Genomic DNA, 15,030 nt, shown 5'->3' with positions numbered 1-15,030 from the left:
CGCATTTGTATTATTTTTACCTGAAATGTATTTTAGAGGAATAACATCCAAACCTCCAAGTGGGAAACTCACCATCAGAAATTGGTCCTGAGCCATCTGAGGGCAAGAGTGTGTGTGTGTGTGTGTTTGTGGCTTCACTGAAGTCATGTTGCCAAGTAGGCAGATGGAGCTCAGTTGCCCAGTGATCCATACAAAGACCTGGGAGGATGGCGTGTACTCCGTTAACATCGCATGACTTCAACGGTCTTTGGGATTTCTCCTTTACTTTCCTCAAGTGGGAGTGCAGAAATCCTAGTCCCCCATCAAGAACTTGAACTCTATGGTGTAAAGAGAAGCATGGAAAGGTTTCCTCCAAGCCGGAAACTGATCTAATGGGTTTTCCCAGAGCAATGAGCAATAAGACACATGGTACAAGCTCATCTCCCATATATCCAAATTCCTTTCCCCAATTGCCTGGCCCAGACTTACTTAATTTTGGCATTAACATAACACTTGGGTCACTGTCTCGTTAAGTGTCTTCCTCTCTGCCGATCCACAGAGGATATGAGTGTGTTACAACCCCTGCAAGAGCCTTTTGAGTCTCAAAATCAACCTTCAGCACCTCGTACTTTTAGCTCTGGAGGTTGTGCTTCAACCTCTGGTGTATTGAGGAGGTGGACGCTGTCATGTGAGACCAGGCTTGTCCTGAATTTCAATTGCTGTGCCCGACGATGCTTGGGATCAGCTTTTTTGACCAGAAGAAGTAGGTAACCCACTGCTGAGAGTGTGTTACAGGTCTCCCTGTGTGCCCAATTCACTGAGGGTATGAATCTATCCGCTACATTAGCACTCACACGTTCTCCATTTGGGTTTGTAGTTTTGAATATATCTTGTTCTTCATTCACGCTCCTTCGGTGATTATCTTCTAGTTTGTGAATGTCTCTTGTCTTTCATTCTTGCAATTGTACGTCATAAAAAGTATTCAAATGTCCACCTAATAAAGATGGCTTTTAATCATCTTGAATCATTTTTAAGACTGTCCTTATCTTTTTGCATTGCCAGCTCCATCACCTCCAACAAACGGGCCCCCTCCAAGTGGTAAGCCTTTTCTCAGCTGTCCTTTCAATAATGGTCTTCTTCTTATCTTCTCCCTCCTGAGTTAAAGAGGCGCCCATAATTTCTCAGTGCAGTTACTGGGCTCCTCTCTCCAGCATACACACCCGAATTGCCGTGAAATGGCAGAAACCCGCAGAGGTAAATGTTGTTGCCAAAACTATAATACTTATGTGCAAATAATATACAATTTTAGGAAAAGGAAAATATCCGCTTTGTAACTTTCATAAAACCACAGGAGCCAACTTCATAACTAGAAAAGAACCCCGAATTTCAAGAGCTGGGTGAAAATTAATTTCCCTCTGTTTTTCCAAGGACCATTAGTGAGACTGGTGAACGGACAGAACGGGTGTTCCGGTCGCGTTGAAGTCCGTTACAATGGAAGATGGGGAACAGTCTGTGATGATGCCTGGGACATGTCTGATGCAGAGGTTGTGTGCAGACAGCTTGGGTGTGGCCAGGCCATTGAGGCCCCCACGAATGCCCGGTTTGGTGAAGGCTCTGGAAGTGTTCTCTTGGATGACGTGCAGTGCAGAGGGAATGAATCCTCTCTGTGGCAGTGCTCGCACCAGGGTTGGGGCACACATAACTGTGCTCACCATGAGGATGCCAGTGTCATCTGCTCAGGTACTCGCATTTGTATTATATTTACCTGAAATGTATTTTAGAGGAATAACATCCAAACCTCCAAGTGGGAAACTCACCATCAGAAATTGGTCCTGAGCCATCTGAGGGCAAGAGTGTGTGTGTGTGTGTGTGTGTGTTTGTGGCTTCACTGAAGTCATGTTGCCAAGTAGGCAGATGGAGCTCAGTTGCCCAGTGATCCATACAAAGACCTGGGAGGATGGCGTGTACTCCGTTAACATCGCATGACTTCAACGGTCTTTGGGATTTCTCCTTTACTTTCCTCAAGTGGGAGTGCAGAAATCCTAGTCCCCCATCAAGAACTTGAACTCTATGGTGTAAAGAGAAGCATGGAAAGGTTTCCTCCAAGCCGGAAACTGATCTAATGGGTTTTCCCAGAGCAATGAGCAATAAGACACATGGTACAAGCTCATCTCCCATATATCCAAATTCCTTTCCCCAATTGCCTGGCCCAGACTTACTTAATTTTGGCATTAACATAACACTTGGGTCACTGTCTCGTTAAGTGTCCTCCTCTCTGCCGATCCACAGAGGATATGAGTGTGTTACAACCCCTGCAGGAGCCTTTTGAGTCTCAAAATCAACCTTCAGCACCTCGTACTTTTAGCTCTGGAGGTTGTGCTTCAACCTCTGGTGTATTGAGGAGGTGGACGCTGTCATGTGAGACCAGGCTTGTCCTGAATTTCAATTGCTGTGCCCGACGATGCTTGGGATCAGCTTTTTTGACCAGAAGAAGTAGGTAACCCACTGCTGAGAGTGTGTTACAGGTCTCCCTGTGTGCCCAATCCACTGAGGGTATGAATCTATCCGCTACATTAGCACTCACACGTTCTCCATTTGGGTTTGTAGTTTTGAATATATCTTGTTCTTCATTCACGCTCCTTCGGTGATTATCTTCTAGTTTGTGAATGTCTCTTGTCTTTCATTCTTGCAATTGTACGTCATAAAAAGTATTCAAATGTCCACCTAATAAAGATGGCTTTTAATCATCTTGAATCATTTTTAAGACTGTCCTTATCTTTTTCCATTGCCAGCTCCATCACCTCCAACAAACGGGCCCCCTCCAAGTGGTAAGCCTTTTCTCAGCTGTCCTTTCAATAATGGTCTTCTTCTTATCTTCTCCCTCCTGAGTTAAAGAGGCGCCCATAATTTCTCAGTGCAGTTACTGGGCTCCTCTCTCCAGCATACACACCCGAATTGCCGTGAAATGGCAGAAACCCGCAGAGGTAAATGTTGTTGCCAAAACTATAATACTTATGTGCAAATAATATACAATTTTAGGAAAAGGAAAATATGCGCTTTGTAACTTTCATAAAACCACAGGAGCCAACTTCATAACTAGAAAAGAACCCCGAATTTCAAGAGCTGGGTGAAAATTAATTTCCCTCTGTTTTTCCAAGGACCATTAGTGAGACTGGTGAATGGACAGAACGGGTGTTCCGGTCGCGTTGAAGTCCGTTACAATGGAAGATGGGGAACAGTCTGTGATGATGCCTGGGACATGTCTGATGCAGAGGTTGTGTGCAGACAGCTTGGGTGTGGCCAGGCCATTGAGGCCCCCACGAATGCCCGGTTTGGTGAAGGCTCTGGAAGTGTTCTCTTGGATGACGTGCAGTGCAGAGGGAACGAATCCTCTCTGTGGCAGTGCTCGCACCAGGGTTGGGGCACACATAACTGTGCTCACCATGAGGATGCCAGTGTCATCTGCTCAGGTACTCGCATTTGTATTATTTTTACCTGAAATGTATTTTAGAGGAATAACATCCAAACCTCCAAGTGGGAAACTCACCATCAGAAATTGGTCCTGAGCCATCTGAGGGCAAGAGTGTGTGTGTGTGTGTGTGTGTGTTTGTGGCTTCACTGAAGTCATGTTGCCAAGTAGGCAGATGGAGCTCAGTTGCCCAGTGATCCATACAAAGACCTGGGAGGATGGCGTGTACTCCGTTAACATCGCATGACTTCAACGGTCTTTGGGATTTCTCCTTTACTTTCCTCAAGTGGGAGTGCAGAAATCCTAGTCCCCCATCAAGAACTTGAACTCTATGGTGTAAAGAGAAGCATGGAAAGGTTTCCTCCAAGCCGGAAACTGATCTAATGGGTTTTCCCAGAGCAATGAGCAATAAGACACATGGTACAAGCTCATCTCCCATATATCCAAATTCCTTTCCCCAATTGCCTGGCCCAGACTTACTTAATTTTGGCATTAACATAACACTTGGGTCACTGTCTCGTTAAGTGTCCTCCTCTCTGCCGATCCACAGAGGATATGAGTGTGTTACAACCCCTGCAAGAGCCTTTTGAGTCTCAAAATCAACCTTCAGCACCTCGTACTTTTAGCTCTGGAGGTTGTGCTTCAACCTCTGGTGTATTGAGGAGGTGGACGCTGTCATGTGAGACCAGGCTTGTCCTGAATTTCAATTGCTGTGCCCGACGATGCTTGGGATCAGCTTTTTTGACCAGAAGAAGTAGGTAACCCACTGCTGAGAGTGTGTTACAGGTCTCCCTGTGTGCCCAATCCACTGAGGGTATGAATCTATCCGCTACATTAGCACTCACACGTTCTCCATTTGGGTTTGTAGTTTTGAATATATCTTGTTCTTCATTCACGCTCCTTCGGTGATTATCTTCTAGTTTGTGAATGTCTCTTGTCTTTCATTCTTGCAATTGTACGTCATAAAAAGTATTCAAATGTCCACCTAATAAAGATGGCTTTTAATCATCTTGAATCATTTTTAAGACTGTCCTTATCTTTTTCCATTGCCAGCTCCATCACCTCCAACAAACGGGCCCCCTCCAAGTGGTAAGCCTTTTCTCAGCTGTCCTTTCAATAATGGTCTTCTTCTTATCTTCTCCCTCCTGAGTTAAAGAGGCGCCCATAATTTCTCAGTGCAGTTACTGGGCTCCTCTCTCCAGCATACACACCCGAATTGCCGTGAAATGGCAGAAACCCGCAGAGGTAAATGTTGTTGCCAAAACTATAATACTTATGTGCAAATAATATACAATTTTAGGAAAAGGAAAATATCCGCTTTGTAACTTTCATAAAACCACAGGAGCCAACTTCATAACTAGAAAAGAACCCCGAATTTCAAGAGCTGGGTGAAAATTAATTTCCCTCTGTTTTTCCAAGGACCATTAGTGAGACTGGTGAACGGACAGAACGGGTGTTCCGGTCGCGTTGAAGTCCGTTACAATGGAAGATGGGGAACAGTCTGTGATGATGCCTGGGACATGTCTGATGCAGAGGTTGTGTGCAGACAGCTTGGGTGTGGCCAGGCCATTGAGGCCCCCACGAATGCCCGGTTTGGTGAAGGCTCTGGAAGTGTTCTCTTGGATGACGTGCAGTGCAGAGGGAACGAATCCTCTCTGTGGCAGTGCTCGCACCAGGGTTGGGGCACACATAACTGTGCTCACCATGAGGATGCCAGTGTCATCTGCTCAGGTACTCGCATTTGTATTATTTTTACCTGAAATGTATTTTAGAGGAATAACATCCAAACCTCCAAGTGGGAAACTCACCATCAGAAATTGGTCCTGAGCCATCTGAGGGCAAGAGTGTGTGTGTGTGTGTGTTTGTGGCTTCACTGAAGTCATGTTGCCAAGTAGGCAGATGGAGCTCAGTTGCCCAGTGATCCATACAAAGACCTGGGAGGATGGCGTGTACTCCGTTAACATCGCATGACTTCAACGGTCTTTGGGATTTCTCCTTTACTTTCCTCAAGTGGGAGTGCAGAAATCCTAGTCCCCCATCAAGAACTTGAACTCTATGGTGTAAAGAGAAGCATGGAAAGGTTTCCTCCAAGCCGGAAACTGATCTAATGGGTTTTCCCAGAGCAATGAGCAATAAGACACATGGTACAAGCTCATCTCCCATATATCCAAATTCCTTTCCCCAATTGCCTGGCCCAGACTTACTTAATTTTGGCATTAACATAACACTTGGGTCACTGTCTCGTTAAGTGTCCTCCTCTCTGCCGATCCACAGAGGATATGAGTGTGTTACAACCCCTGCAAGAGCCTTTTGAGTCTCAAAATCAACCTTCAGCACCTCGTACTTTTAGCTCTGGAGGTTGTGCTTCAACCTCTGGTGTATTGAGGAGGTGGACGCTGTCATGTGAGACCAGGCTTGTCCTGAATTTCAATTGCTGTGCCCGACGATGCTTGGGATCAGCTTTTTTGACCAGAAGAAGTAGGTAACCCACTGCTGAGAGTGTGTTACAGGTCTCCCTGTGTGCCCAATCCACTGAGGGTATGAATCTATCCGCTACATTAGCACTCACACGTTCTCCATTTGGGTTTGTAGTTTTGAATATATCTTGTTCTTCATTCACGCTCCTTCGGTGATTATCTTCTAGTTTGTGAATGTCTCTTGTCTTTCATTCTTGCAATTGTACGTCATAAAAAGTATTCAAATGTCCACCTAATAAAGATGGCTTTTAATCATCTTGAATCATTTTTAAGACTGTCCTTATCTTTTTCCATTGCCAGCTCCATCACCTCCAACAAACGGGCCCCCTCCAAGTGGTAAGCCTTTTCTCAGCTGTCCTTTCAATAATGGTCTTCTTCTTATCTTCTCCCTCCTGAGTTAAAGAGGCGCCCATAATTTCTCAGTGCAGTTACTGGGCTCCTCTCTCCAGCATACACACCCGAATTGCCGTGAAATGGCAGAAACCCGCAGAGGTAAATGTTGTTGCCAAAACTATAATACTTATGTGCAAATAATATACAATTTTAGGAAAAGGAAAATATCCGCTTTGTAACTTTCATAAAACCACAGGAGCCAACTTCATAACTAGAAAAGAACCCCGAATTTCAAGAGCTGGGTGAAAATTAATTTCCCTCTGTTTTTCCAAGGACCATTAGTGAGACTGGTGAACGGACAGAACGGGTGTTCCGGTCGCGTTGAAGTCCGTTACAATGGAAGATGGGGAACAGTCTGTGATGATGCCTGGGACATGTCTGATGCAGAGGTTGTGTGCAGACAGCTTGGGTGTGGCCAGGCCATTGAGGCCCCCACGAATGCCCGGTTTGGTGAAGGCTCTGGAAGTGTTCTCTTGGATGACGTGCAGTGCAGAGGGAACGAATCCTCTCTGTGGCAGTGCTCGCACCAGGGTTGGGGCACACATAACTGTGCTCACCATGAGGATGCCAGTGTCATCTGCTCAGGTACTCGCATTTGTATTATTTTTACCTGAAATGTATTTTAGAGGAATAACATCCAAACCTCCAAGTGGGAAACTCACCATCAGAAATTGGTCCTGAGCCATCTGAGGGCAAGAGTGTGTGTGTGTGTGTGTTTGTGGCTTCACTGAAGTCATGTTGCCAAGTAGGCAGATGGAGCTCAGTTGCCCAGTGATCCATACAAAGACCTGGGAGGATGGCGTGTACTCCGTTAACATCGCATGACTTCAACGGTCTTTGGGATTTCTCCTTTACTTTCCTCAAGTGGGAGTGCAGAAATCCTAGTCCCCCATCAAGAACTTGAACTCTATGGTGTAAAGAGAAGCATGGAAAGGTTTCCTCCAAGCCGGAAACTGATCTAATGGGTTTTCCCAGAGCAATGAGCAATAAGACACATGGTACAAGCTCATCTCCCATATATCCAAATTCCTTTCCCCAATTGCCTGGCCCAGACTTACTTAATTTTGGCATTAACATAACACTTGGGTCACTGTCTCGTTAAGTGTCTTCCTCTCTGCCGATCCACAGAGGATATGAGTGTGTTACAACCCCTGCAAGAGCCTTTTGAGTCTCAAAATCAACCTTCAGCACCTCGTACTTTTAGCTCTGGAGGTTGTGCTTCAACCTCTGGTGTATTGAGGAGGTGGACGCTGTCATGTGAGACCAGGCTTGTCCTGAATTTCAATTGCTGTGCCCGACGATGCTTGGGATCAGCTTTTTTGACCAGAAGAAGTAGGTAACCCACTGCTGAGAGTGTGTTACAGGTCTCCCTGTGTGCCCAATTCACTGAGGGTATGAATCTATCCGCTACATTAGCACTCACACGTTCTCCATTTGGGTTTGTAGTTTTGAATATATCTTGTTCTTCATTCACGCTCCTTCGGTGATTATCTTCTAGTTTGTGAATGTCTCTTGTCTTTCATTCTTGCAATTGTACGTCATAAAAAGTATTCAAATGTCCACCTAATAAAGATGGCTTTTAATCATCTTGAATCATTTTTAAGACTGTCCTTATCTTTTTGCATTGCCAGCTCCATCACCTCCAACAAACGGGCCCCCTCCAAGTGGTAAGCCTTTTCTCAGCTGTCCTTTCAATAATGGTCTTCTTCTTATCTTCTCCCTCCTGAGTTAAAGAGGCGCCCATAATTTCTCAGTGCAGTTACTGGGCTCCTCTCTCCAGCATACACACCCGAATTGCCGTGAAATGGCAGAAACCCGCAGAGGTAAATGTTGTTGCCAAAACTATAATACTTATGTGCAAATAATATACAATTTTAGGAAAAGGAAAATATCCGCTTTGTAACTTTCATAAAACCACAGGAGCCAACTTCATAACTAGAAAAGAACCCCAAACTTCAAGAGCTGGGTGAAAATTAATTTCCCTCTGTTTTTCCAAGGACCATTAGTGAGACTGGTGAACGGACAGAACGGGTGTTCCGGTCGCGTTGAAGTCCGTTACAATGGAAGATGGGGAACAGTCTGTGATGATGCCTGGGACATGTCTGATGCAGAGGTTGTGTGCAGACAGCTTGGGTGTGGCCAGGCCATTGAGGCCCCCACGAATGCCCGGTTTGGTGAAGGCTCTGGAAGTGTTCTCTTGGATGACGTGCAGTGCAGAGGGAATGAATCCTCTCTGTGGCAGTGCTCGCACCAGGGTTGGGGCACACATAACTGTGCTCACCATGAGGATGCCAGTGTCATCTGCTCAGGTACTCGCATTTGTATTATTTTTACCTGAAATGTATTTTAGAGGAATAACATCCAAACCTCCAAGTGGGAAACTCACCATCAGAAATTGGTCCTGAGCCATCTGAGGGCAAGAGTGTGTGTGTGTGTGTGTGTGTGTTTGTGGCTTCACTGAAGTCATGTTGCCAAGTAGGCAGATGGAGCTCAGTTGCCCAGTGATCCATACAAAGACCTGGGAGGATGGCGTGTACTCCGTTAACATCGCATGACTTCAACGGTCTTTGGGATTTCTCCTTTACTTTCCTCAAGTGGGAGTGCAGAAATCCTAGTCCCCCATCAAGAACTTGAACTCTATGGTGTAAAGAGAAGCATGGAAAGGTTTCCTCCAAGCCGGAAACTGATCTAATGGGTTTTCCCAGAGCAATGAGCAATAAGACACATGGTACAAGCTCATCTCCCATATATCCAAATTCCTTTCCCCAATTGCCTGGCCCAGACTTACTTAATTTTGGCATTAACATAACACTTGGGTCACTGTCTCGTTAAGTGTCCTCCTCTCTGCCGATCCACAGAGGATATGAGTGTGTTACAACCCCTGCAGGAGCCTTTTGAGTCTCAAAATCAACCTTCAGCACCTCGTACTTTTAGCTCTGGAGGTTGTGCTTCAACCTCTGGTGTATTGAGGAGGTGGACGCTGTCATGTGAGACCAGGCTTGTCCTGAATTTCAATTGCTGTGCCCGACGATGCTTGGGATCAGCTTTTTTGACCAGAAGAAGTAGGTAACCCACTGCTGAGAGTGTGTTACAGGTCTCCCTGTGTGCCCAATCCACTGAGGGTATGAATCTATCCGCTACATTAGCACTCACACGTTCTCCATTTGGGTTTGTAGTTTTGAATATATCTTGTTCTTCATTCACGCTCCTTCGGTGATTATCTTCTAGTTTGTGAATGTCTCTTGTCTTTCATTCTTGCAATTGTACGTCATAAAAAGTATTCAAATGTCCACCTAATAAAGATGGCTTTTAATCATCTTGAATCATTTTTAAGACTGTCCTTATCTTTTTCCATTGCCAGCTCCATCACCTCCAACAAACGGGCCCCCTCCAAGTGGTAAGCCTTTTCTCAGCTGTCCTTTCAATAATGGTCTTCTTCTTATCTTCTCCCTCCTGAGTTAAAGAGGCGCCCATAATTTCTCAGTGCAGTTACTGGGCTCCTCTCTCCAGCATACACACCCGAATTGCCGTGAAATGGCAGAAACCCGCAGAGGTAAATGTTGTTGCCAAAACTATAATACTTATGTGCAAATAATATACAATTTTAGGAAAAGGAAAATATGCGCTTTGTAACTTTCATAAAACCACAGGAGCCAACTTCATAATTAGAAAAGAACCCCGAATTTCAAGAGCTGGGTGAAAATTAATTTCCCTCTGTTTTTCCAAGGACCATTAGTGAGACTGGTGAATGGACAGAACGGGTGTTCCGGTCGCGTTGAAGTCCGTTACAATGGAAGATGGGGAACAGTCTGTGATGATGCCTGGGACATAAATGATGCAGAGGTTGTGTGCAGACAGCTTGGGTGTGGCCAGGCCATTGAGGCCCCCACGAATGCCCGGTTTGGTGAAGGCTCTGGAAGTGTTCTCTTGGATGACGTGCAGTGCAGAGGGAATGAATCCTCTCTGTGGCAGTGCTCGCACCAGGGTTGGGGCACACATAACTGTGCTCACCATGAGGATGCCAGTGTCATCTGCTCAGGTACTCGCATTTGTATTATTTTTACCTGAAATGTATTTTAGAGGAATAACATCCAAACCTCCAAGTGGGAAACTCACCATCAGAAATTGGTCCTGAGCCATCTGAGGGCAAGAGTGTGTGTGTGTGTGTGTGTGTGTGTGTTTGTGGCTTCACTGAAGTCATGTTGCCAAGTAGGCAGATGGAGCTCAGTTGCCCAGTGATCCATACAAAGACCTGGGAGGATGGCGTGTACTCCGTTAACATCGCATGACTTCAACGGTCTTTGGGATTTCTCCTTTACTTTCCTCAAGTGGGAGTGCAGAAATCCTAGTCCCCCATCAAGAACTTGAACTCTATGGTGTAAAGAGAAGCATGGAAAGGTTTCCTCCAAGCCGGAAACTGATCTAATGGGTTTTCCCAGAGCAATGAGCAATAAGACACATGGTACAAGCTCATCTCCCATATATCCAAATTCCTTTCCCCAATTGCCTGGCCCAGACTTACTTAATTTTGGCATTAACATAACACTTGGGTCACTGTCTCGTTAAGTGTCCTCCTCTCTGCCGATCCACAGAGGATATGAGTGTGTTACAACCCCTGCAGGAGCCTTTTGAGTCTCAAAATCAACCTTCAGCACCTCGTACTTTTAGCTCTGGAGGTTGTGCTTCAACCTCTGGTGTATTGAGGAGGTGGACGCTGTCATGTGAGACCAGGCTTGTCCTGAATTTCAATTGCTGTGCCCGACGATGCTTGGGATCAGCTTTTTTGACCAGAAGAAGTAGGTAACCCACTGCTGAGAGTGTGTTACAGGTCTCCCTGTGTGCCCAATCCACTGAGGGTATGAATCTATCCGCTACATTAGCACTCACACGTTCTCCATTTGGGTTTGTAGTTTTGAATATATCTTGTTCTTCATTCACGCTCCTTCGGTGATTATCTTCTAGTTTGTGAATGTCTCTTGTCTTTCATTCTTGCAATTGTACGTCATAAAAAGTATTCAAATGTCCACCTAATAAAGATGGCTTTTAATCATCTTGAATCATTTTTAAGACTGTCCTTATCTTTTTCCATTGCCAGCTCCATCACCTCCAACAAACGGGCCCCCTCCAAGTGGTAAGCCTTTTCTCAGCTGTCCTTTCAATAATGGTCTTCTTCTTATCTTCTCCCTCCTGAGTTAAAGAGGCGCCCATAATTTCTCAGTGCAGTTACTGGGCTCCTCTCTCCAGCATACACACCCGAATTGCCGTGAAATGGCAGAAACCCGCAGAGGTAAATGTTGTTGCCAAAACTATAATACTTATGTGCAAATAATATACAATTTTAGGAAAAGGAAAATATGCGCTTTGTAACTTTCATAAAACCACAGGAGCCAACTTCATAACTAGAAAAGAACCCCGAATTTCAAGAGCTGGGTGAAAATTAATTTCCCTCTGTTTTTCCAAGGACCATTAGTGAGACTGGTGAATGGACAGAACGGGTGTTCCGGTCGCGTTGAAGTCCGTTACAATGGAAGATGGGGAACAGTCTGTGATGATGCCTGGGACATGTCTGATGCAGAGGTTGTGTGCAGACAGCTTGGGTGTGGCCAGGCCATTGAGGCCCCCACGAATGCCCGGTTTGGTGAAGGCTCTGGAAGTGTTCTCTTGGATGACGTGCAGTGCAGAGGGAACGAATCCTCTCTGTGGCAGTGCTCGCACCAGGGTTGGGGCACACATAACTGTGCTCACCATGAGGATGCCAGTGTCATCTGCTCAGGTACTCGCATTTGTATTATTTTTACCTGAAATGTATTTTAGAGGAATAACATCCAAACCTCCAAGTGGGAAACTCACCATCAGAAATTGGTCCTGAGCCATCTGAGGGCAAGAGTGTGTGTGTGTGTGTGTGTGTGTTTGTGGCTTCACTGAAGTCATGTTGCCAAGTAGGCAGATGGAGCTCAGTTGCCCAGTGATCCATACAAAGACCTGGGAGGATGGCGTGTACTCCGTTAACATCGCATGACTTCAACGGTCTTTGGGATTTCTCCTTTACTTTCCTCAAGTGGGAGTGCAGAAATCCTAGTCCCCCATCAAGAACTTGAACTCTATGGTGTAAAGAGAAGCATGGAAAGGTTTCCTCCAAGCCGGAAACTGATCTAATGGGTTTTCCCAGAGCAATGAGCAATAAGACACATGGTACAAGCTCATCTCCCATATATCCAAATTCCTTTCCCCAATTGCCTGGCCCAGACTTACTTAATTTTGGCATTAACATAACACTTGGGTCACTGTCTCGTTAAGTGTCCTCCTCTCTGCCGATCCACAGAGGATATGAGTGTGTTACAACCCCTGCAGGAGCCTTTTGAGTCTCAAAATCAACCTTCAGCACCTCGTACTTTTAGCTCTGGAGGTTGTGCTTCAACCTCTGGTGTATTGAGGAGGTGGACGCTGTCATGTGAGACCAGGCTTGTCCTGAATTTCAATTGCTGTGCCCGACGATGCTTGGGATCAGCTTTTTTGACCAGAAGAAGTAGGTAACCCACTGCTGAGAGTGTGTTACAGGTCTCCCTGTGTGCCCAATCCACTGAGGGTATGAATCTATCCGCTACATTAGCACTCACACGTTCTCCATTTGGGTTTGTAGTTTTGAATATATCTTGTTCTTCATTCACGCTCCTTCGGTGATTATCTTCTAGTTTGTGAATGTCTCTTGTCTTTCATTCTTGCAATTGTACGTCATAAAAAGTATTCAAATGTCCACCTAATAAAGATGGCTTTTAATCATCTTGAATCATTTTTAAGACTGTCCTTATCTTTTTCCATTGCCAGCTCCATCACCTCCAACAAACGGGCCCCCTCCAAGTGGTAAGCCTTTTCTCAGCTGTCCTTTCAATAATGGTCTTCTTCTTATCTTCTCCCTCCTGAGTTAAAGAGGCGCCCATAATTTCTCAGTGCAGTTACTGGGCTCCTCTCTCCAGCATACACACCCGAATTGCCGTGAAATGGCAGAAACCCGCAGAGGTAAATGTTGTTGCCAAAACTATAATACTTATGTGCAAATAATATACAATTTTAGGAAAAGGAAAATATCCGCTTTGTAACTTTCATAAAACCACAGGAGCCAACTTCATAACTAGAAAAGAACCCCGAATTTCAAGAGCTGGGTGAAAATTAATTTCCCTCTGTTTTTCCAAGGACCATTAGTGAGACTGGTGAACGGACAGAACGGGTGTTCCGGTCGCGTTGAAGTCCGTTACAATGGAAGATGGGGAACAGTCTGTGATGATGCCTGGGACATGTCTGATGCAGAGGTTGTGTGCAGACAGCTTGGGTGTGGCCAGGCCATTGAGGCCCCCACGAATGCCCGGTTTGGTGAAGGCTCTGGAAGTGTTCTCTTGGATGACGTGCAGTGCAGAGGGAACGAATCCTCTCTGTGGCAGTGCTCGCACCAGGGTTGGGGCACACATAACTGTGCTCACCATGAGGATGCCAGTGTCATCTGCTCAGGTACTCGCATTTGTATTATTTTTACCTGAAATGTATTTTAGAGGAATAACATCCAAACCTCCAAGTGGGAAACTCACCATCAGAAATTGGTCCTGAGCCATCTGAGGGCAAGAGTGTGTGTGTGTGTGTGTGTGTGTGTGTGTTTGTGGCTTCACTGAAGTCATGTTGCCAAGTAGGCAGATGGAGCTCAGTTGCCCAGTGATCCATACAAAGACCTGGGAGGATGGCGTGTACTCCATTAACATCGCATGACTTCAACGGTCTTTGGGATTTCTCCTTTACTTTCCTCAAGTGGGAGTGCAGAAATCCTAGTCCCCCATCAAGAACTTGAACTCTATGGTGTAAAGAGAAGCATGGAAAGGTTTCCTCCAAGCCGGAAACTGATCTAATGGGTTTTCCCAGAGCAATGAGCAATAAGACACATGGTACAAGCTCATCTCCCATATATCCAAATTCCTTTCCCCAATTGCCTGGCCCAGACTTACTTAATTTTGGCATTAACATAACACTTGGGTCACTGTCTCGTTAAGTGTCCTCCTCTCTGCCGATCCACAGAGGATATGAGTGTGTTACAACCCCTGCAGGAGCCTTTTGAGTCTCAAAATCAACCTTCAGCACCTCGTACTTTTAGCTCTGGAGGTTGTGCTTCAACCTCTGGTGTATTGAGGAGGTGGACGCTGTCATGTGAGACCAGGCTTGTCCTGAATTTCAATTGCTGTGCCCGACGATGCTTGGGATCAGCTTTTTTGACCAGAAGAAGTAGGTAACCCACTGCTGAGAGTGTGTTACAGGTCTCCCTGTGTGCCCAATCCACTGAGGGTATGAATCTATCCGCTACATTAGCACTCACACGTTCTCCATTTGGGTTTGTAGTTTTGAATATATCTTGTTCTTCATTCACGCTCCTTCGGTGATTATCTTCTAGTTTGTGAATGTCTCTTGTCTTTCATTCTTGCAATTGTACGTCATAAAAAGTATTCAAATGTCCACCTAATAAAGATGGCTTTTAATCATCTTGAATCATTTTTAAGACTGTCCTTATCTTTTTCCATTGCCAGCTCCATCACCTCCAACAAACGGGCCCCCTCCAAGTGGTAAGCCTTTTCTCAGCTGTCCTTTCAATAATGGTCTTCTTCTTATCTTCTCCCTCCTGAGTTAAAGAGGCGCCCATAATTTCTCAGTGCAGTTACTGGGCTCCTCTCTCCAGCA

At 45.5% G+C, this 15,030-nt stretch overlaps 1 protein-coding gene across 1 annotated transcript in view; it reads left to right on the top strand.

The window, feature by feature from the left end:
• The window catches only part of LOC140915208 (scavenger receptor cysteine-rich domain-containing protein DMBT1-like), a 194,593-nt gene extending 191,068 nt beyond the window's left edge, over positions 1–3,525 (top strand). Inside the window, 3 exon segments of the mRNA XM_073354781.1 lie at positions 1,408–1,731; positions 2,772–2,807; positions 3,138–3,525. Coding sequence (XP_073210882.1) covers positions 1,408–1,731; positions 2,772–2,807; positions 3,138–3,478 — 701 coding nt within the window. The 3' untranslated portion in view covers positions 3,479–3,525.
• The last annotated feature ends 11,505 nt before the right edge of the window (positions 3,526–15,030 follow it).

Source organism: Lepidochelys kempii, chromosome 7, assembly GCF_965140265.1.
Source record: "Lepidochelys kempii isolate rLepKem1 chromosome 7, rLepKem1.hap2, whole genome shotgun sequence".
Classification (NCBI taxonomy): Eukaryota; Metazoa; Chordata; order Testudines; family Cheloniidae; genus Lepidochelys; species Lepidochelys kempii.
The sequence above is the reverse complement of the archived record's forward strand: the minus strand, read 5'-3'. Positions and strand labels throughout refer to the sequence as shown.